This window comes from Artemia sp. Qi Xiang Cuo, chromosome 17 (assembly GCF_049724085.1).
Source record: "Artemia sp. Qi Xiang Cuo chromosome 17, ASM4972408v1, whole genome shotgun sequence".
Taxonomy (NCBI): Eukaryota; Metazoa; Arthropoda; class Branchiopoda; order Anostraca; family Artemiidae; genus Artemia; species Artemia sp. Qi Xiang Cuo.
The window spans coordinates 45,628,989-45,652,274 of NC_142810.1; the positions used below are offsets into that span (position 1 = coordinate 45,628,989).

At 35.4% G+C, this 23,286-nt stretch overlaps 1 protein-coding gene across 1 annotated transcript in view; it reads right to left on the minus strand.

Annotated features, from left to right (window-relative positions):
* Window positions 1-5,237: 5,237 nt before the first annotated feature.
* The window catches only part of LOC148942251 (uncharacterized), a 41,029-nt gene continuing 22,980 nt past the window's right edge, over window positions 5,238-23,286 (minus strand). Inside the window, exons 2-6 of the mRNA XM_089103001.1 lie at window positions 21,919-22,076; window positions 14,528-14,719; window positions 12,165-12,259; window positions 8,990-9,158; window positions 5,238-5,512 (exon numbers count right to left, since the gene is read on the minus strand). Coding sequence (XP_088959127.1) covers window positions 5,294-5,512; window positions 8,990-9,158; window positions 12,165-12,259; window positions 14,528-14,719; window positions 21,919-22,076 — 833 coding nt within the window. The 3' untranslated portion in view covers window positions 5,238-5,293. The remainder of the gene's footprint in view (window positions 5,513-8,989; window positions 9,159-12,164; window positions 12,260-14,527; window positions 14,720-21,918; window positions 22,077-23,286) is intronic.

Sequence of the window (23,286 nt, forward strand, 5' to 3'; positions counted from 1 at the left end):
TGTTGAAAGTAGAAGGGCCATGGATCAGGGTGTTTTTTCACAGTTGAAAAGAAGTTTGGAAGAATAGGAAGATAAGTCTAAAAACAAAGATTAGAATACTGGAAGCTACAGTGATGACAGTGGTCAAATATGGCTCTGAAGCATGGGCGCTCCGAGAATCGGATGAAAATTTGCTAGATATTTTCCAAAGGAACTGCCTACGGACTGTTCTGTGTACCCGGCTGACTGACCGTATTTCAAATAGTAGGCTGTACAAAAAGTAGGCTGTAAAAAGTACGCTGTGCTTTAATGCGATAAAGGTTGAGATGGCTAAGGCACGTTCTGCGGATGAAGGATGACGGATTGCCGAAGATTGTCATTTTCGGCCAACCGTCTAGGGCTAAAAGGAAAGCAGGTCGTCCGAGGTTGAGGTGGGAGTATGTCACAAAGAAAGATTTAAGGGAAATGGTAATTTTCTGGGAGGGTGAGAGGCTATGAATAGATTGGGATGGAGAAGGAGCGTGCGTAGCTGTGTTGGCCTCAGGAGGCTTGGTGCTGCGGTAAGTTGTTAGCAGTAGTAGTAGCCTTTTAAAATGTTAAAAAAAAAAAACTCCGGAACTTGGTTATTCTGCTTTTAACATCTTCACTGCACCTACTGTCTAATTATACTATCTATGTAAGTGAAGCTGTCAACTTGATGGAACTCCTCGTTACCCAATATTACCTCTTCACCTTCACTTATTCTTTGCCTTAACGACTTAGTCTACTTAACATTGATTTATAAACCTATTATTGCATTCTGAACTCGCTAAACCTCTAAAAATTCTCTTTTGAATTATTTCTCTGTTTGGCAAAGATTCTCTGGTATTATATATAAAGATAAATAATACTGAGTTTAATAGAGTCCCTTGAGTAATGTCTATACTATCAAGCAAAGATGAGAAAGAAATCTCAACAAATTAACTCTATATAAATAAGACTTAATTTTAATCCCTACCACAGGTATAATTCCTTGTCATGGTAACATGAAGTGTGTATTAAGATAACTATAAAGAAAAAAAAATGAAAGAAGTGCAAAAAAGGCATGGATATCCCGCAGTCTTTTGGCCAGCATCAAGAGGAGACATGCATTGTATAAGGTTAGTAAAATTACTGACCGAGAATTAGACTGAAATATTTATAAGAATTATAATAACGCGCTCAATAAATTGTTAAGAAAAGCAAAAAAGGATTATTACTCGAGAATATTTGAGTCGTGTAGAGATAGCTCTTTGAAGACTTGGAAAGTTACTCGGTCGATAATTGGAGGAATTGACAAGGAGCCATATGAAAGTGAACAATATCAGGCAGATTTTAATGAAAAACTGGCAGATGATCGAATTAGACAGTCAGTAAGTATACATCAAAAACGAAGGGTCGTTTCACTAGTATATTGGGCCAGCTTGTGAAAAAAGTATGTGGCTGCAAAAGACGAATAACAGTAAAGTGTTAACAATAATTTCTGGAATGAAGAATAATTCCACTGGATTAGATTTTTTATCCTTCCGTGTCCTAAAAGAAATTTTTCCAGTTATTAAGGATCAACTTGTCGAACATATTGATCGGTGTTTTAAAGATGGAATCTTCCCTCAGCCGTTTAAAACTGCAAAAATAGTGCCAATTTTTACGTCAGGTGACCGAGAAGATAATAGCAACTATAGACCAATACCACTGCTTCCGATTATAGCTAGAATAATGGAGAAGATATTATGCCTAAGGATTGAGACATTTCTAGAGAAGAAAGAATTTTTCTTTAAGAACCAATTTGGTTTCAGAAAGACAAATTCTACAGAGCATGCAGTTCAGTTTTTTACAACGTTGGTTAATGATGGCCTTGATAAACATCTTAAAGTCATCACTGTATTTTTAGATATTTGAAAAGCGTTCGATTCTGTGGACCATGAAATTCTATTGTGTAAATTAGATAATGCCGGTATAAGAGGAAGAGCCCTGAATCTGTTGAAGTCTTACTTAAGTGATAGAAAATTATATTTGGATGATGGAAAACAAGCTACATGTGAATATGATGTCGAGTCTGGAGTCCCACGGGGATCTCCCTTTGGTCCACTATTATTTGCTGTATATATTAATGATCTATGTGGAGTATTATCTAATATTGTTGATTCAGTAAACAGTGGAGACCCAAATGTGATCCCTGTAAAAGCTTTAGTTTTATTTGCTGATGATACTAATTTAACGGTATGCGCGAGAACTGAAAGAGTTGATTCGTGCAGTCGAACATGATATAAGTTTGATTGAAAAGTGGACTAGGTTGAATAAGCTGATAATAAATTTTAACAAGTGTAATTTTGTGTTGATTGCTCGTTCTAAAAAGTATTAACCTTGGGTAGATAAGTTGAGGTGTGGAAATTCATTTATTATTAGAGTACACTCGACTAGGTATTTAGGGGTTCTTTGAGACGAGATGATCAGTTTTTCAGACAATGCAAGTTTCAAGTATCCAAAGTCAACTCTAGTGCTGGAATTATTTTTAGGCTATTTCTAATTTTCCGAAAATTTTACGCAGACCTTTATATTTGTCAATTGACCAGCTTTACCTTTAAATCGCTTATCGATAGGATATCCAGCTTTTCAGTCCCGTCTGAAACAACTTGGAGCTTTTCAGAATTCTGCCATTAGGATTTTATAAAATTATGGACCGAGAGATTCAGTGAGAAATGTGTATTTGAAACTGAATATTCTTCCTTTTGCTGGTATATTCCTTTTTTATCGATCTATGCTAATGCTTGATATTATTAATAACTTTACCTCAGAACGTTTTAATGACATGTTTATAACAGGTGTGGATTTTCACAATTGTAATAGAAGAAAATATGCAGATGCATTTCGGCGGCCGCAGTGTGAAACAACGCGGTCACAGTTCTCTGCTCGGCATGTTTTGCCGAGCTCCTGGAGTCATTTACCAATTGGGGTTGTGCGTGAGCATGACCGAAGTGGTTTCCGGGGAAAATTGTGGGATTTTTGTAATAATATTTATCAATTTGTTTGATTTTTTTTTTTTTTTTTTAGTAGTAGTAGTGCCATAATGGAATTTTTGGTTGTGTTGTTTTGTTAGCCCGTCGGCGGGGGATATTGTTTTGTTTTTGTCTATTTATATTGAACTATGTGTTGGAAGTTGGAGTTGGCCTAACGAACCGAAAGGTTACTTGGCGTTTGTTTTTTGTAAATTATGTGTAAATGAAATTATACTTCTGAAAAAGAAAAAAAAAAGAAAAACTGGTAAAATAAACTGGTAAGTAAGGAGCGACTCAGCTCAATAGTAACCGAAACTCTAAAAAAGGAATTTTTGTAACAATAGATACATCAAGAGAATTATCTATTTATACTGATTCCAAATATTATTGTTTATTGTTACCCATCAAAAGCTATGAGCCTAAGAAAATTTGCCTGATTTTCAAAAAAGGGAGGAAATACCAATAAAAAGTTAACGAATCTTAATGAAAATCACAACATCAGATTCACCGTATTAGAGGACCCTATGAATTCCCTAATGAACATCACAACAGCTTATTCAGCGTATCAGAGAGCCCTATCGTAGATGTCTGAAGCTCCCATCTACAAAAATGTGGAATTTTATAAATTTTTGCCAGAAAAAAGATCACAGATGTGTGTATTTGTTGTTTTTTTTTACCAAGGGTGATTTTATCGAAACATTGGTCATTTAACATCGGGAGGGGGCTAATTTAAATTAAAAATCCTAGTGCCCTTCTTGAGTGTCCAAAAAGATTAGAGGGCAAAACTGTCCGTCCTCCAACACCCCTTTTCCCCCAAAGCATCAGATCAGAATTTTGGGATAGCCAGTTTATTCAGCACAGTTTAACTATGCCTTAGGGGATAACATTACCCCCTCCTCCGCAACCCCTGGGGGAAGCATTATAAATTATGAAATTTGCCTATTGTTGATTTATAGTATTTGTTATTGGGAAATATACACATTTTTCGGGGGAGGGGGAATCTTCCGGGGTGGATTTTACCAGGGTAAATTTGATACTGGGGCAATTTGCCTGTAGTTCTATACGAAATTATTTTTATTTGTCTTACTTTCGCTTTGCCAGCTCAATTTTACATGTGGAGATGTTCCAGGGGAAATTTTCAGTAGGGTGGATTGTCTGGAGGATTTTTCCATGGGGAGGGGATTACCGCGGGAGAAATTCTCTATGGGAAATTATTTGCGGGAGCAACTTTCCATACGGGAAAGTCTCCTGGACAAAAATTTTGCAGAGGGAGGGGGGGGGGGGTTCCGGCATGATTTGAAAAAAGGTCAGAAAATAAAATCTTTTTCAAATGAAAGTATGCTAAGGAGAATTTTCCGAAGAAAACTTTATTTTCCCGCAGGAAAACACAAGAAATTCGGCGAGGATGGAATTGTTTTGGTGGTTTTCTGATAAACAATCAGAAATTAACGAGAAAAAGTTTTTTCAGCTGAAAGTAAAGAACAATATTAAAGCTTAAAACGAATAGAAATTAATCTGTATATGAGGGAGGTTGCTCCTCGATACCTCACTCTTTACACTGGAGTTTGAATTTTTATCCCAATTGCTTAAGAACGACTCCTGAAACACAAGGACTGTTTATAAAGAATTTAATTTTAATTGTATTTAATATTTAATGTTAATCTAAATGTACTAAAATTTTAGTATGAAGAGCGAGGGATTGAGGAAGGGTCAACTCCGAGCATTTACGGAATAACTTCTGCTCGTTTTAAGTTTTAACGTTGCTCCTTACTTTCAATAGAAAAATTTTTTTTAGTTTAAAATCAAACTAAATTAACCGTTTTATGGAATCAAAAGCATTATTGATGCCATAGAAAAGTTACAGCGTTATAAATATTAGTTAGGTAATTATTGGTTTCAATACGGGCTCTGTAATGACTTCTTTAACTGAACGACGTTACCTGAAACGAAACTGGTTATCAATGGCACTAATTCACAAAAATGTTGAGGGGTGGGGGAAAATGTATTTTTTTTTAAATCTAGGGCATCAATTCTGTTTCTTTTTTTTTATTTCTTCAATTAAAATACCATAAAATTTATTTCAAATAAAATGCTAAAAAAGCTATATTTTAGAAATCTATGGGGCTAAATGTCCCCCCCAAAAAAATTTTATTTTTAGATTAATCGAGAATTATATAAGAAATTTGGGGATAGTTGAATCCCTGAATTTACCTGACAACTTTCTTATTAAGAAAATAATTTACATAAAGCTAATAACTATTTATTAAAATTCACAGTAAGTCCAAAAAATAGAAAGTAATTTAACTCATTCGATCAAATTCTCTTTTCATTTTTCCAAGCAATTCTGGATGCTCCATCATTGTGGGGTCCTTCTTAAAGCGATCCCACTGCCACTCAATGAATGTGTTCAGGTCGTCCTCAGTCATTGTTGGATATCTTGGTCGGAATATGTCCCAAGCTGTGGTCTTGAAACGGTCAAATACTCTCTCTGGAGTTTCGTTCAAAGGGTTTTCAAGTGACTTAAAGAAAAGACAAATGTCGTTAGAAGTTTCAGAATTTTAATGTTGAAACACAAAGTTTGACAAAAAGTCAAACTTTTGCGTAAAAATGTTCGTTTTCAGTCTCATTCGTTCATTTATATTAATTTATATTGGTTTTAATTACAAAAATTACTTGACTTATTTCTACTCATTTCAAGCTGTAATATGGCTCTTTACTTTCCTTTGACCAAGTGTTTTTTTTATAAAACCTTTTTATGCTCGCCTTTTATTTGACCTAGGTTATTTTGGGCTAACGATTGGAATATTGTTAAATTTTTCAGCTTTTCTGCTTAAGAACAGAAGCATTGGCTTGCAATCGCAATTTTAGGCAGCTTGAATATTCAGTCATAAGGTTCAATCAGCAACTTTAATGTTGCTGATTCAGCAACATAATTCTTAACAACTTTCTGTTTCATGGACCTAACAAATTTGCCTCAGAAGTTCAGTTTTTCAGATAATTACTTGAACTAAAATGTTCTTTCTGTTAATAATTGAGTTTCAAACGCGCCGTTCGATTCAGCTTGTTATTTCGAGTATACTGAAAAGCTGATTACAAGAAATTCAGAAGTTTCAAAATGTACTAAAAACACAGGAAGGGATAGGGATAGGAGAATGAAGTCACCTCCTAGAAGACTATTGTAAATATGAAGTGTCTGACTGATACAAAACAAAAAATGTACAACACTAATTTAAAATCACAGATTTGCTGCTCTACATTGGTGTAATTTTATGACTGGACTATTTACTTTTAAAACATTCGATCTAACGACATCCCAAAGAGAATAATCACGAGACCTATTCAATTTCTAAAGTATTCGATCTCACCCCCGATTTTTAACACAACCTAGATGTTAGGTCTTATCAACCCACCCGAATTTTCAAGTTTCACCCCAAACACCAGATTTCAAAAAAACATTTTATAAATAAAATGCTCCGTAGAACAAAACCCACCATAGTATTATACATAAAACACAACTAATCAACTGCTAACCTTACATTGGGTATACTTCAACCTTTACTTCAGCAAAGTGGACCAATTAGTGGTGGAGGGGTAATTTATCTGACCAATCAGTGGCCTTACATAAACCTTGGTTGATGGAATTGGCAGGTAAATGTCAGAAAATTCGTAGGTCTTAACGTGTCAGCAACAAATGACCTTTAATTAGTGTTAATTAGTTTAATTAGTGTTTCCATAATATAATTGCATACTTAGGGTGCAATTCAGAGCTCATTTACCATTACTGATTATTAGTTGTTTTTTTTTGTCCCAAGGCGCTTTGGGACTCAATTACTATTCATGATAATTAGCTACTTGTTTGTATTTTTTTTCTAAAATGACAGATAACATAAAACTAAAAGCGATTTGCGTTACTATAAGTACGAAATTTACTAATATGTTTGCCTCTTATGTGTTATAAGTATTTTAGACCCCCATTTTTTTGTTATCTACCATTTTAGGCTGAAGATAATTACAAATAATAATGTTTAGGGTAATAGCATATGACGTTAGAACATTATTAAGTTATAACATTATAAAAAGTTCTGAAGCCAGCACATCCTCTATCCCAAATTTTTCTGGGTTCCCTGAAAGAAAATTGGGCACTCTGAAATACCTCCAAAAACTAATGTTTGTAGAAACACGAACGTTAACACAAGACACAAATCGTTAACGTGTATCCAACCCGTATGAGCAGGCATGATCAGATACATACTTCTACTGATCATCTGATCAGTAAAATACTGATCATACTTTTACATACATATTTTTACCTTTTATATTGACTACGGGTATTCCTCAGAAATGTAGAAAAATCTCCATATATAGTATTTAGTTGAATTCTAGTTGCAGTTTTCAGCCCCCTTCCTTTTTCCACAAAAATGATGGTTCAGACTAGTTTCATAACAAACATGGCTTTTTGTGACATGAGTCTTTATATTACTCTTAAACCTCTCAACCTCTTAAACCTCTTGTTAATATTATTAAAAACCAACCTAATGGATATTTCCAATGTTCCAGAAGAAGAGGGAGGAACGCCATCAGTAAATTAAAAGACTAGAAAAACTATTGACAATTCAAATCTTACAAAACTATATTTTACACTTTGTCAAAACCCAGAAAATGATTTATACATTTTAGATTTTTAGTAGGTAGCTTTAAACTTCTTAAAGGGATAATTCAGAGGCTGCAAAACCCATACTACAATTTGTATTTTTCTGATTGGGGCTACCTGTGTCAAGTGCCTTTGTGCTTTGATATATAAAAAAAAAAAAAAAAAAAAAAAAAAAAAAAATCCAAGGAAAATAATCTCGATATTGAACATTTTTGAACAAATAAATTTTCAAATGGGGAATCCTAGGTTCTTTATTATCTTTATTACTTATCTATTTGCATAGCTTAGTAAGAACAACTCTAACTCTTGTTTTTTTTTTTTTCCTTCTTTTGTTACTTTCGTTTCTTTTTTTCTGCCCTATTTGCAATTTTGATCGTTTGTCCTTTTTTCTTACTTTATGTAACTGGTAAGTGTCCGTAATTCCCAGCCAATCAGTAATCTAATATCCTTTTATTTAGACAGTGAAAAAACAGGTACAAAAGTCCAAATATTTCGATCACATATACAGCGATCGTCTCCAGTAGAAATACTAAAATAATAAATTTGAAGGCTTCGCCACTTTCATTGGAAGTTTTTTTTTTACATTTGGGCAAGATTAAAGAAGAAACTTTATATCAAGAACTTTGAATGAACATTGTCAATGAACTGTCTCTGAAAATAATCTAATGAATAATCCGGAAGTTCATTATTTTGCGAATGACCCAAAGTTATTTATTTTGTTGTATATAAATATGCTAGCATTTATTTTATTATTTTAGTATTTGTACTGAAGACGGTCCCTGTATATGTGATCGAAATATCTGGACGTTTGTACCTGTTTTTTCACTTTCTAAATAAATGGATTTATCCCCATTTGAAAGTTTATTTGTTCGTCTTAGAACGGGAGTGTGGTCTAAAAAAACAACACCTAATTTAAAGGTGTTACGTCGAGAATGAACATTTTTGACAATTAAAATAGCTTAAAATACTTTAAAGACCCTTGTTTCCATCATTTTTACTCCCTTAGAATGCATTCCTTTGAAAAATACTAAAAACAAATGGCTAAAAAAGCTTCCGATTCAAACAATTAATTTGGTTTTCAAAAAAGCTTTTTGACTAATCAAAAGCGTTGACAGGACCAGGCCTATTTGTGGCAATACTTCTTGTTTAAGTTTGACTTCACTATATCTGTTTATTGGCTTTTTTTTCTAGATTTTTTTGCTTTAAAGTAATTGTGGCAATTCTTTACTCTCGAGCCTCAAAAGTGCATACAAAACTAAAGAATATGAAAACGACTAATGATTTGCTTGGGGTTGCAACTCTGGGCTTTACAGGTGGTAAAAAAATCAAATCAAGCTCTTCTCACCGTTAACCAAAGTCGATGTATTTGGTCCTTGGCCTCGTTCAATCTTAGATTAGGATCATGCTTTCTCAACTTCTCTAGCATTTCATTTTCGAAATCACTATATGCACTGTTCTGCAGCTTTGATGGATGGAAATGCCTATGAGTTGGATCGTTTATAGGCTGGTGCAATCTGAAATTCAAACAGCTGTGAGGTCAGGGGTTTTAAAGTCAGTGTGAGGTCAGAAGTTCAATAAGATTGACTTTTTGATCAACTCTCCATGTCGACCAACAAAAGATGGATGTCAACGGCGATAAAAGAAGTGACATTAATAACTTATTTTAAACCAACATCAAGCAAGTTCGGAAACTAATTATACAATAGAAAAAAAAACTAAAATTTACTGAAGTTAGTCAAAATAAATGAACCAAATTATGACACGGTATTTTTTCCAAGATCACACTGCCTTTCCTATATCAAAACAAATAAGAGTTCCAAATAGGGATAGGGATATACAAAAGCTCTAAATAAATACAAAAGCTTTTATAGCTTTTGTGTATATTTGTTTCAGTGTCTAATAAAAGAACCTAACCCTATTTGGAAATCTTATTTGTTTCGTTACGACACGGAAAAATTAAAAAGAATGCTTAAACCCCCAACCTTCTGTGTAGCATGGTCATTTTTACTGTCATATATGGGACATCAAATTTATGAACTATTTTTCTATTACTTTGTCAACAGGGAAAATAAATAAGAAAATTTCAACATCTATAATAACGACCAGATTCGCTTAAACATCATTTTTATTAAAATGGGATCTATATCCTGCATTATTCTATCCCTTACCAGAAAGAACTATTTTGCAAGAACTTAATTAATTTAATATCAATGGCAGCGCAATAGCACTGCCATTGATTTATGCCTACAAATAGCGCTGTCTAGCGCAATAGTGCTGCCTTTGAAATTATTTCATCTTTAGGAAGGAATGTACCACCGCACGTCTGAAACTGGGAGGCTCACAAGGCCGTACCCAGAATTTTTTTCGGAGGCGAATTGACTAAAAAATTTGGTGAGGGGGGGGGGGGCTATAGATTATTTGCACAGACATGCTATAGATCTCGAAATTTTCTTGTAACAGAAGTTTTTTTACAAATTGTAATTTTCAGTATATAATTTAATCCTTTCAATACAAAATGTTTTGTTGTTACAAAATATTTTCCCTGATAATTATTTTTCCAGAGAAAAATATTACTTGGTATGGTATTACAGATTAATTTTATATAACTATTATATAATGAAAATGGCATCCCAGGATATAATAAAAAAATATTTGATTAAAAAAAAAAGTCCGGAAAAGAAGTCTGTCAAAGAAAAATAAAGAGCCACATAAAACTTAAGATCGGCAGAAATGAGTTCCTATGATAATGCAATTAAACAATTCAACAGGTAACTAATAAACTATAATGGCATATTTTAATTCTTAAGTCTAAGACGTGAAAAAAATTTAAAAATATTTATTTTATAAACCAAAGAAAAAGCCTCGGTAATAAAAACGAACGGAAAGCAATTAAAAAAAGTTTTTCCCAAGTCAAGTGAAAATGGTAAAAAACGCAAAGTGAACCATATAAAAGTATCATAAATGTGAACATATATCAAAGACGACTGATTTGTTTCTGTGGATGCTTGAATTACGTAAATTACGAATTACGTAGGCCTATCCTAGGTTTATCAAAATTTTTGATAAGCAAATTACAGCCCTGCCCTGGATACGGATTCAATTGCTATAAGAAAAAAAGAACTGAGAGATGATACAAAGCTGTTAGTCTATATGTTAGGTGTGTCAAATAGTTAGGAGGAAGGTCTTATCCGGTGAGGAAAACGATTGTTTTTTCCTTAAAGTAATTTGCTCAATTCTATTTTAGCAGGTGGTTAGTTACACTAGATTGGATTAAGCAAAACTAAGATCGCTTCACCACATTTTATTGTATTATTCCTTATTTCTCAGTGATTTTTTTGCGCACGTTTAACTTAAGGTAATCTTTAGTCCTGGTCCATAGAATTCTTCAAGTTGGCTGCTAACCACCACAAGCGGAAATAGTACAATCATATTGGGGGGGAGGGGGGTCCACGAAAATACATTTTGGGTAGAGGGAATCCTTTGGGGGGAAGGACCGGTCAGGGGCTTACAGATCTGAACAAATGCTAAAAAGGTAACTAATATACAGACCCAAGGATTGGGGTAGTAAAAGCAGGAAGACTGCGTACATTTATGGGTTTCATTTTAGCTTTTCCACCCATAGAAAGCTTTTGGGTGGATCTAAAAGCTTTTGGGTGGAGCTAAACCCACACCTGCTGCGTGGATTTAGAAAACTAAGTTTAAAATCATAAAACGGATGTCTTTCAGCAGCGAACAGCCTTAGAAAAAAAAAAAAATATTTTCAGTAATGTTCCACTGATTAAGTTTTCATACAACATGCCCCTCAATCAGTAGGCTATTGAAGGTAGTCAAACATAGTATATTTTAAATGCAATTCCCAAAGGAATAACACATGAATTGAAACAAATTGCTAATTAACAAAAGATGTCACGCGCTTATCTTTTAGGACGATTGGTTCGATACAATCACCTCTGGGAAAAAAACAAAACAAATAAATACGCGTCCGGGATCTTTCTTCTGGCAAAAAATGCAACATTCTACATTTTTGCTGATGGGAGCTTGAAATCTCTACAATAAGGTTCTCTAATATGCTAAATCTGATTGTGCAATTTTCATTAAGACTCTGACTTTTTGGGGATGTCCCCTTTTTTCGAAAATTACACGATTTGTCTCAGGCTCATAGCTTTTGATTGGTAACACTAAACTCAATGAATCTCATATATTTGGAATCAACACAAAAAAAAAAAAAAAAAAAATCTTTTTGGTGCATCTGTTAATATCAAAATTCTGTTTTTTAGAGTTTCAATTACTTTTCAGCCCAGTCGCTCCTTACTTGCAGTTCGTTACCATGAACTGTTTGATATTTAATGTACGTTTCAAACTTTAATGTACCTCTATACTTCAATTTAAAAACGAACTACAATTGCTATGTTTAATTCACCAGGAAAACCTTTCTAATATTACTATTCTATCATTCCATTCTTTCTATTCTTTCTACTATTCTGCTTGTTTCTACTATATTTTCAAGTACAAAATCTTACGTCACATTTGCAATTTGTTCATCAAATCGTCTTGTGGCTTCATTTTCTATAGGACTTCGACTTCTCATACCTGTGACAGGAACTCCGTGGACAAGCTGAAAAAGTAATTTGCGATAATTCTCAACTCAGTTCTTTTTTCTGCATTCTTTTTTTAAGCTCAGTCACTACGGAAGAAAAAGGTAAGAATATGGGGTGGCTAGACACAATTTTTTTGCTTGGTTGTTAGCACCATGGAAACTAATATGAACTATTTTATATATACCAAAACAGTGATAAGTGAATTCAAAAAAGGTGAAAAATATAAATACAAATTTTATTTAGAAATTAGATAGCAGGTACTCTAATTATGAAAACTGCTAAAATAAAGCTTGGCTCTATATCTAAGAAAAAGTGAACCTTGATGGGGTTTTTCACTTCGTTCCACTTGTTAGTGGCTTCAGTCCGTTGATTTTACTCCCCGAGTTCCTTTTATTCCTCATCGTTGGCAGCTTAGACTTATAACTCTCCAAAACAACGGACTCAGGTCTCCAGTTTGAGTCTCTTGTTTTTTTAGCCAAACTTTCAGCCAAAAACTACAAATTTTCAGTTTTGGCTTTCCTTTCGGATTCGTTGTATATATCTTTTTTTTATCCTAAAGAGCACAAAAAAGTCACAGAACACAGGCTCAATCGGGGAGGTAAAACTCTTCTAGGCTTAGATTATGCTGATGATTCAAGTATTCTAGATGAAAATGTTCGCAAATGAATGAATTTTTAGAGTTTTTGTGAGTTCAGGATGTAATAATATGCTTGAAAATTAATGTTCAGACTATATTGATAAGACTAGGAATAAGTGAAGGTGAAGATGTGATGTTGGGTAACGAGTTGATCAATCAAGTGGACAGCTTCACTTGCCTAGGTAGTATTATTAAAAAAAACGTTGATGTAGTGAAGATATTAAATGTAAAATTGCCGTGGCACAGGGCTTTTTTCCCAGTTGAAAAAAGCTCGGAAGATAGAATAGGAAGATAAGTCTGCAAACCAAAATTAGAATATTGTAAGTCACAATGATGATAGTAGTCAGGTATGGTTCAGAAGCGTGGGTGCTCCGAAAAACGGAGGAAGATTTGCACGGTGTTTTCGAGAGAAATTGCCTACGGATTGTTTTAGGTTCCCGACAGTATCTCGAACAGCAAGCTGTACGAACAATGGGCGTCAATCCTGCTTTCCTGGGCTGCAATAAGAGAAAGGTTGAAAGGGCTAGGACACGCTTTGCGAATGAAGGATGACAGATTGCCCTAGACCGTCCTTATCGGGCAATCGTATAAGGTCAAACGAAAAGCAGGCCGCACCCAAATGAGGTGGGAGAATGTCTTAAGGAAAGATTTCAGGGAAATAAGAACTTCTTGGGAGGGGTAGAGGCCTTGTATGGTGTGGGATGGAGCAGCGCGCATAGCTTAGTTGATCTCGTGCGGCTGGTTGCTGGGGTGAGTTGTTCGTAGTAGTAGCAGCAGCCTATTCATTCTTATGGTCTATGAATTATTACACAAGAATTTCATGTTTCTTGCTGGATTATTTTCGCAGCTTACTCAAACTAACCAAAAACAACTATCAATCCATAGTTTATTCTATCTTTATGTTTATGTCTGCTATGTCCATTCTGACTGATTCAAAACTGTTCTGTATAAATTGTTAATTTTATTGCTTCAACTATTCCACAAATTACTTAAAACAGCAAACCAACAAATAATACAAACTATTTGGCTATCTCAAAATTTTGATCGAAAGCATTTAGAGGAAAAAAGGTCGTGGGGTGGGTGGCTGGTTGAACTCCGATCACTTTTGACTCTTAAAAAGGGAACTAGAACTTTCAATTTCAACTCAGATGAGCCTCCTCCGAAGCATATACGACTACTTCTTCCATAAAAAATTAATATGTTAACAATAGAAAACTTGCATAACTAACAGCTCTTGCCCCTGGGACTATAGAGGGTTTTTCAACCCCGGAGCCATAGTTATTTGACACCTCAAAAAAGGGGGCCATCTTCAAATTTGGATTGGATGCACTTGGGGAAAAAAGGGGATGTGGGGGCTAGTTGCCCTTATCACTCTTGAATATGAAAAAGGGCACTAGAGCTTTTAATTTCCAATCTAATGAGCCCATTACGAAGTTTATGCGACCACCCATTCCATATAAAGTGCCTCTGCCAAGAAAAAATAATAACCATAAAAATGAAGCTTTATGGCTCATTACTATAGGCAACGCTATAGCGTTGCCTCTGAAAGGCAACCACATAATCCAGAAGATTTTACTACTTTGACAAATTTACAACCTCCCCTCATAAGAACTACGTAGATATCTAGTACTAGGGCTCTTTGGCTTACTTGTTGGTCTGCAGACTTAGGATGGCTGAAGAGTTCACGATGCCTTTGCTCTTGCTGAACTTTCTCATGCTCTTGCTTGTGTCTTGGAGTATGACTTTTCTCTTTTAGGATAGCTTGCGTCTCTCTGTCTAAAAATCGATTCGTCTCTTCTTTTTTGTGAGCTTTTCGTTCATTTCTTCTATCTATTTCGGCCTATAAATAATCAAAGATAAGCAACAAATTGGGAGTTAAGAATCAAAACTGATCGTCTAGAAAACAAGGAAATAGAAAATATAATAGAGACCGGCTTAATAGAAAATATTTATAAATAGAATAAATTTAAAGCAGATTGAGGGCCATGAAATAATTTAGCCTAAGCTCTACATATCCTAACTCTGGTGAACTCTGGTTTCCTAAGAACCGGTTTCAACAAGGGGGAGGGGAGGGTTATTTCCTAACTCAAGAATTGACGTCATTGGAGGGAGATAGTAGAGGCTCCCATCGGTTTTCCCTTACATATTTAAAATACTTTGTGACTACTCTTATGAATTATTAATTAAAAAAAAACTTTTCCTAGAAAATAAATTGTCCAAAAAAAAAGAAAAAAAAAAGAACTCCATTAAACCAAAATGAACAAAAATAGAATCAAATAATCTACTAAGCATACAACTACCACGAATCAGTGTCAATAAATAAATGAGACCAAAAACAAACATAAATTAAAATGAATAACAGAGTCGAACTCAAAACGAGCATAAATTGATATGAGTGGGGTTCTAAACCCCTATGCTTTCTAAAAGCCAGAATATAATTTGTACTTTTCTGAAAACATTCAAATGAATTTACGGAAAAAAATTTGCATTGTCAGTTTAATGTAAATATGCTGACATTTATTCCTTAAAATTTTAATTAATTTTTGATTTCTTAAAGTTTTAGAAATGAAAACATTTAAAAGAATTTTTTCAGTAAAGTACAAATTATATTCTGACTTTTAGAAAACATAGGGATTAGAACTTTGCTCACATTAATTTCTGCTCGTTTTGAGTTTGACTGTTATTTATTTTAATTTCTTTTTGTTTTGGGTTTCATTTATTTATTGATACTGATTCGTGTTAGTTGTATGCTTGGCAGATTATTTGATTCTATTTTTGTACATTCTTGGTTTGTTGGAGTTCTTTACTTTTCTTTTGAAAAACTCATTTTGTGGAAAGTTTTTTTTAAATTAATTTCTGTTCGTTTTATATTGACATAGTCTTTTCCAGGGAAAAAGACTGAGCCTCTTCTAAGGTTAAACAACCATCCCTTCCATAAAAACCTTTTTTTCTTGTTTGGTTTGGGTTTGGTTTGGGCCATGGAGGGTTGTAATCCTCAGACATAATTTCCAGACCTTTCAACTATGTGGAACAAAATGGCCATAACAAAATGCTGATCGGAAATGTTTGGGAAAATAATGGGCATGGGGGATGATTCTCCCTCCGATTACTTTCGACTATTAAAAAGGGCAATAGCCCTCTCAATTTCCAATCGAATGAGCCCTTTTTGAAGTTTTTACGACAACGTTTTTTATTAAAATCTTATATGCCCCCCGGGCATAACTTTCAACCTTGGCCCTGACGGCTCTGGGGGGGGGGCTCGTACTCAAATACATAACTTCCAGACCCTTCAACTACGTTCAAAAAATAGCAATATCAAAATGTTGATCGGAAGTGTTTCGGCAAATGATGGGCATGGGGAGGGGGGCATTCACTCTCCGATCGCTTTTGCTATTCATAAGGGCACTAGACCTCTCAATTCCCAATTTAATGAGCCCTTTTTGAAGTTTCTACGACAACACTTTCAATCAAAACCTTATATTCCCCCACGGCATAATTTATAACCTTTGCCCTGTTGACTGTTTGTCATCCTCAAAGACAAAATTTCTGGACCTTTCAACTACGTTGAACAAAATGGCTATCTTAAAATTGCGACTAAATATGTTTGGGGAAATGGTGGACGTGAGAGGGGGGGGGGGGATAGTTGCCCTTCAATCACTTTCGACCATTAAAAAGGGCACTGGCCTTTCAATTTCCAATCGAATGAGCCCTTTTTGAAGTTTCTACAACAACACTTTCTATAAAAACCTTATATGCTCCCAGGGCATAACTTACAATCCTAACCCTGAGGGTTGGGTGGGGGGGGGCATCCTCGAAGGCCCAATTTCCAGAACTTTTAACTACGTTGAAAAAAATGTCTCAAAATTTGGATTGGATGTGTTTAGGGAAATGGTGGGCGTGAGAGGGGGGTTATTTGCCCTCCAATCACTTTCTACTATCAAAAGGGCATTAGTCCTTTAACTTTCCAATCAAATAAGCCGTTTTTGAAGTTTTTACGACAACCCTTTCTATAAAAAAAAACTTATATGCCCCCAGGGCGTAACTTACAACCCTTACCCTGAGGGCTGTGAAAGGGGGGTCGTCATCCTCAGAGACCTAATTTTAAGAACTTTCAAGTTCGTTTAACAAAATCGTTATCTCAAAGCTTTGATTGGATGTGTTTGAGGAAATGATGGGAGGGGGTTAAATGCCCTCCAATCACTTTCAACTATTAAAAAGGGCACTAGCCCTTTCAATTTTCAATTGAATGAGTTCTTTTCGAAGTCTCTACGACAACACTTTCTATAAAAAATCTTATATGCCCCCAAGTCATAACTTACAATCATAGCCCCGAGGGCGTTGGGGAGGTTGTCATCCTCAAAGACATAATTTCCAAAACTTTCAACTACATCGAACAAAATGGCGATCTCAAAATTTTGATTGGATGTGTTTGGGGAAATGGTGAGCATGAGAGGGGGGTTGGTTGCCCTCCAATCACTTTCAACTATAAAAAAGAGCACTAGCCCTTTCAAAAAGCAGTGCGGTTTTAGAAAAGGTAGAGGATGTGTCGACAAATTTTCACTCTTAGGCTAATAATTGAGAAGTGCCTGAGTTTTCAAACACCTTTGGTCCTCAGTTTTATAGATTATGAGCAAGCGTTCGATTCTGTTGATAAAAGAGCTTTAGTAAAGGTTGTATCCTTGTATGGTATACCAGAAAAATACATTAAAGTGATTAGTGCTATGCGCGAGAATAACACTGCTGCGGTTAAGGTAGGAAATAAAGCTACCAGCTGGTTTTTCATTAAATCAAGAGTTAGGCAGGGCTGTGTTCTATCTCCATTTACATTGGTTATTTTGAGGGACTTTGCTTTAAGGATCACAGGAAAGGCAATGGGAGACCACGGAATCAAATGGGGAGGAAAAAGTCTACTGGATTTGGATTATGCTGATGATTTAAGCATACTAGATGAAAGTGTGCGCAAAATGAATCAAGTTTTGGAGGTTTTGCGAGCTCAGGGTGCTGGCATTGGTTTGAAAATTAATGTTAGGAAGACTAAGTCACTGAGGCTAGGAATAAGTGAAGATGAAAAGGTGACGTTGGGTAATGAAAAGATTGATCAGGTGGGCAGCTTCACTTACCTTGGTAGTATTATTAGTAAAGATGATGGGAGCAGTGAAGATGTTAAAAATAGAATAGCCAAATCTCAGGGTGTTTTTTCACAGTTAAAAAAGTCTGGAAGAATTGGAAGATAAATCTGCGAACCAAGATTAGAATATTAGAGGCTACAGTGATGACAGAGGTCAAATATGGCTCTGAAGCATGGACGCTCCGAAAAGTGGATGAAGATTTGCTAGATGTTTTCCGGAAAAATTGCTTAAGGATTGTTCTGGGTACCCAGCTGACTGACCGTATTTCAAACCATAGGCTATACGAAAAACGTGGTTCAATACCGCTCTAGGGCTATAATGAAAGAAAGGTTGAGGTGGCTAGGGCACGTTGTGCGGATGAAGGATGATAGATTGCCGAAGATTGTTCTTTTTGGCCAACCGTCTAGGGCTAAATGGAAAGCAGGTCGTCCTCGTCTGGGGTGGGAGGACGTCATAAAGAAAGATTGAGAGGAAATGGGAACTTCTTGGGCGGGTGTAAAAAGGGAGGCTTTGAATAGATTGGGGTGGAGGAGGAGCGTTCGTAGCTGTGTTGGCCTCAGGTGGCTTGGTGCCACGGTGAGTTGTTAGTAGTAGTAGTAGTATAAGCCCTTTTTGAAGTTTCTACGACAGCCCTTTCTATAAAAACCTTATATGGCCCCAGGGCATAACTTATAATCTTTGCCCTGAGGGTTGTGGGGGGAGGATGTCATCCTCAAACACATAATCTCCAAAACTTTCAACTACGTTGAACAAAATGGCTATCTCAAAATTTTTATTGCATGTGTTAGTTGCCCTCTCAAAATTTTGATTAGATGTGTTAGTTGCCTTCCAATCCCTTTCGACTATTAAAAGGCTAGCCCTTTTTGAAGTTTCTAAGACAGTCCTTTCTATAAAAACTTTATATGCCCCTAGGGCATGACTTAAAACTCTTACCCTGAGGGCTCTGGGGGGTAGTCATCCTCAAATAACTAATTTCCAGAACTTTCAACTTCGTTGAACAAAATGGCTATCTCCAAATTTTGATTGGATGTGTTTGGGGAAATGGTGGGCATGAGAGGCGGGTTAGTTGCTTTTGAATCACTTTCGACTATTAAAAAGGGCACTAGCCTTTTCAATTTCCAATCGAATAAACCCTTTTTGAAGTTTCTACGACAACGCTATCTATAAAAACCTTATATTCCCCCAGGGCATAACTTACAACCCTTGCCCTGAGAAGTAGGGGGGGGGGGAGGGTTTGTCATCCTCAAAGACATAATTTCCAGAACTTAACTACGTTGAACAAAACGGTTATCTCAAAATTTTGATTAGATGTGTTTGGGGAAATGATGTGCGTGAGAGGGGGTTTGTTGCTCTCCTATCCCTTTAAACTATTAAAAAGGGCACTTGCCCTTTCAATGTCCAATCAAATAAATCCTTTTTAAAGTTTCTACGACAGCGCTTTCTATAAAAATCTTATTTGCCCCTAGGGCATAACTTACAACGCTTGCCCTGAGGTCTCTGAGGGGGCTATCATCCTCAAAGACCTAATTTCCAGAACTTCCAACTACGTTGAACAAACTGGATATCTAAAATTTTTATTTCATGCATTTGGGGAAAAAGTGGGCGTGAGAGGGGGGTTAGTTGCCCTCCAATCACTTTCAACTATTAAAAGGGCACTAGCTCTTTCAATTTCCAATCGAATGAGTCCTTTTTAAAGTTTTTACGACCAAAATTTCTATAAAAACCTTATATAACCCCAAAGCATAAATTACAACCCTTGCCCTGAGGGCTGTAGGGGGAGGGGAGGGGGTGTCATCCTCAAAGACCTAATTTCCAGATCTTTCAACTATGTTGAACAAAATGTGTATCTCAAAATTTTGATTTGATGTGTTTGGGGAAATGGCGAGCATGAGAGGGGAGTTAGATGTCCTCCGATCACTTTCAACTATTAAAAAGGACACTAGCACTTTCAATTTCCAATCGAATGAGCCCTTTTTGAGGTTTCTACGACAACGCTTTCTATAAAAACTTATATGCCCCCATGGCATAACTTACAACCCTGGCCCTGAGGGCTTTGGGGGGAGTGTCCTCCTTAAAGACACAATTGCCAGATCTTTCAACTACGTTGAACAAAATGGCTATCTCAAAATTTGGATTGGATGTGTTTAGGGAAATGGAGGGCGTGGAAGGGGTGTTAGTTGCGTTCCAATCACTTTCAGCTATGAAAAAGGGCACAAGCCCTTCCGATTTCCAATCGAATGAGCCCTTTTTGAAGTTTCTACGACAAATCCTTTGATGCGAAGTGGCTTGATCTACAAGAAACAAAAAAAATACATTGTGCCAAAATCGTTCTTTACTTAGGCAGCGCTATTGCGCTGCCTATGATAATTATTATTTATTAAGATTTATTAACTAAAATAGAACGATAATATTCAAATATAGCCTAATTCTTCATTTAAGGAGTATGCAATTCAGTTTGTAGCTAGTATTGTGAAAATGTGCCCTCTTCTGTTTTTGTTTTTAGGTATTGTTGAAGTTTATGTTTGTTTATTCATTATAGAACTAGCAATAAGGCGTATTGCTGTTGGTAATCTACCTACGTAATCAATAATTCTCCCCAACTCCAAATCTTTACTAACAATCTCTGGCTCTGAAAGCAATTGCAGGCTGTTGAGCAATGGGTACCTGAAGCCTGAGCCCAAACGAGCATTTTTGATTATATATAAAGTAGATTTATTTGAAATGGTGACCAATGGGAAACCAAATTTTCTTATTTTCATTGTGTAAAAATACTATTTCTTCTGAAATGACCACTAATTTTGGAAGTGGGGCGGTAGACAACGAAATTTTCTCTCTAGATTTTGAAGAATACCTTTTACTTTCATTGAAAAAAATTCCCCCTCACTAGATATTGAAAAATACGCTTTTCTGTATCTTTATTATTTTTTTTTTAATCAGAGAAAAATCCTTATCCCCTCTATTTTCGCGAACTGGCATCAATAATTATTTGGTTGCCACCCATTCAGTGATTCGCAGTTAAATAGCTTAAATGCTACAGATGGTCCTGTGTATATTAGTCTTTACTTTTACGGGTATTGGTATTTACTCTACATACATGCCCACCGAGGGTTTGATTTCAATAATATGGTAAGTGCCATGTAGGGCTAATATTTTGTTTATCAGCGTATTTTAAGCAGTTATAAGTAATTATATAAGTCATATAAGTATTGTCATATTAGTCGTATATTATTGTCATATAAGTTCGAGGATCGAGCAGGGATACATTTCATAGCAAAACATTTCATGTGGAATGCACTTGTGCGGTTTTTCCAATAGATCTATGTCTTTTTCAGTTCTGACACAACAAAATCCACGTTGAAATCGTACCTCCCCCTTATTAGCCTGGTTTGATTATGAAATTGAAAATCAAAGATTAGCTTGGTTATCCCATGCAAGAAAACTGAGAAAACTGATGCAAGAAAATAATTTTTTCCAGGAGGGCAATGAAGAGTCCTTGGGGTCAATCATGAGCTCCCCTCCTAATCTGGACTTTCCTGGGAGTTACCCATGGTTTAAGGACTTGGGTCGTGGAGAAGTTGGATCTCAGGCCTATAAGTCTAGTTTTCAGTCCTTACTGGAGTGAAACTTTTCTTCCTGTAATCCTCTATCAGTTTCATTATTTACTAGTTCTTAACTATTTAAAAATCCGTTTTCCGGGAAGCAAAAACGGAACTCTGATAATTCTAACGGAAACACTGAAGCGGAAAGTGATAAAAATGAAGTTTATACTGAAAACTCTAGGATTGCGGGCAGATTAACACCACTCAGACCCAACTCATATCGAAACACATGGAATAAATTACTTTACGAAGGACCAGACGGAGTTGGCCCCAATATTATAGTGAATAATTTTATATAGTAAGCATCGTACCTTACGTTCCTCCTTTTTTCTTGAGATTTTATCATCATCATGAAAAGCTGACTTTTCTTCTTCTTCTCGTCGCACCTTTTCAGCCCGTACTCCAGCAAATCCAGCCTCGGCTTCTCGTGCCCGCTCATCAAGTCCAGTAAACTGAGATCTGTAGTTATCTGAAAAAAAAAAGATCTACTGAACTTATACACGTATTAATTTATGTATGGAGAGAATATGGGACTTTCCAGAAGCCAATTACCATTAATTACAACTAACTATTGTTATTATCTTAATCCCAAAATGGTTCATAGCCACTAATTCTTCCACAATGGCTCATAATGTTAACATTTAAGTTTCTTCTATATTTATCAAACAGTTCTTGGTAACGAACTGTAAATAAGGAGCGACCCGGCTCAATGGTAACCGAAACTCTAAGAAACGGAATTTTGATACCAATAGATACATCAAAAGAATCATATTGTAATTCTGATTTCAAATATATAAGTTTCATCAAGTTTAATTATACCCATCAAAAGTTACGCACCTGAGAAAATTTGGCTGATTTTTAAAAAAAGGGGGAAAGACCCCTAAAAGTTATAGAACCTTAATGAAAATCACACCATCATATTATCTTATCAGCGAACCCTACTGTAGAGGTTTCAAGCTCCTATCTACAAAAATGTGGAATTTTCCATTTTTTACCAGAAGAAAGCTTACGGATGCGTGTTTATTTTTTTTTTTTTTTCCAGGGGTAATCGTATTGACCCAGTGGTCCTAGAATATCGTAGGAGGGCTCATTGTAACGAAAATTAAAAGTTATAGTGCCCTTTTTAAGTGACCAAAAAAATGGAGGGCAACTAGGCCTCCTTCCACGCTCTTTTTTTTCCCAAAGTCACCCGATCAAAATTTTGATATAGCCATTTTGTTTAGTATGGTCGAAAATGTGATAACTATATCTTTTAGGATGACTTAATCCCCCGAAGCCCCCGGGGGGAGGGCTGAAAGTTATGAACTTTACCCATTGTTACATATAGCATTGGTTATTGGGAAGTATGCAGACGTTTTCAGGAGGAATTTTTTCTGGCAGTGGGGGGGTAGTGGGCATTATTAAAAAAAAAAAATCAGAAATTAAATATAAAAACAAGTTTTTCAACTAAAAGTAAGGAGCAACATCAAAACTTAAAACGAACAGAAAATATTACGTATATGATGGGGTTTACGTATATGTATTACGTATATATACATATATATATATATATATATATATATATATATATATATATATATTTATATATATATATATATATATATATATATATATATATATATATATATATATATATATATATATATATATATATATATATATATATATATATATATATA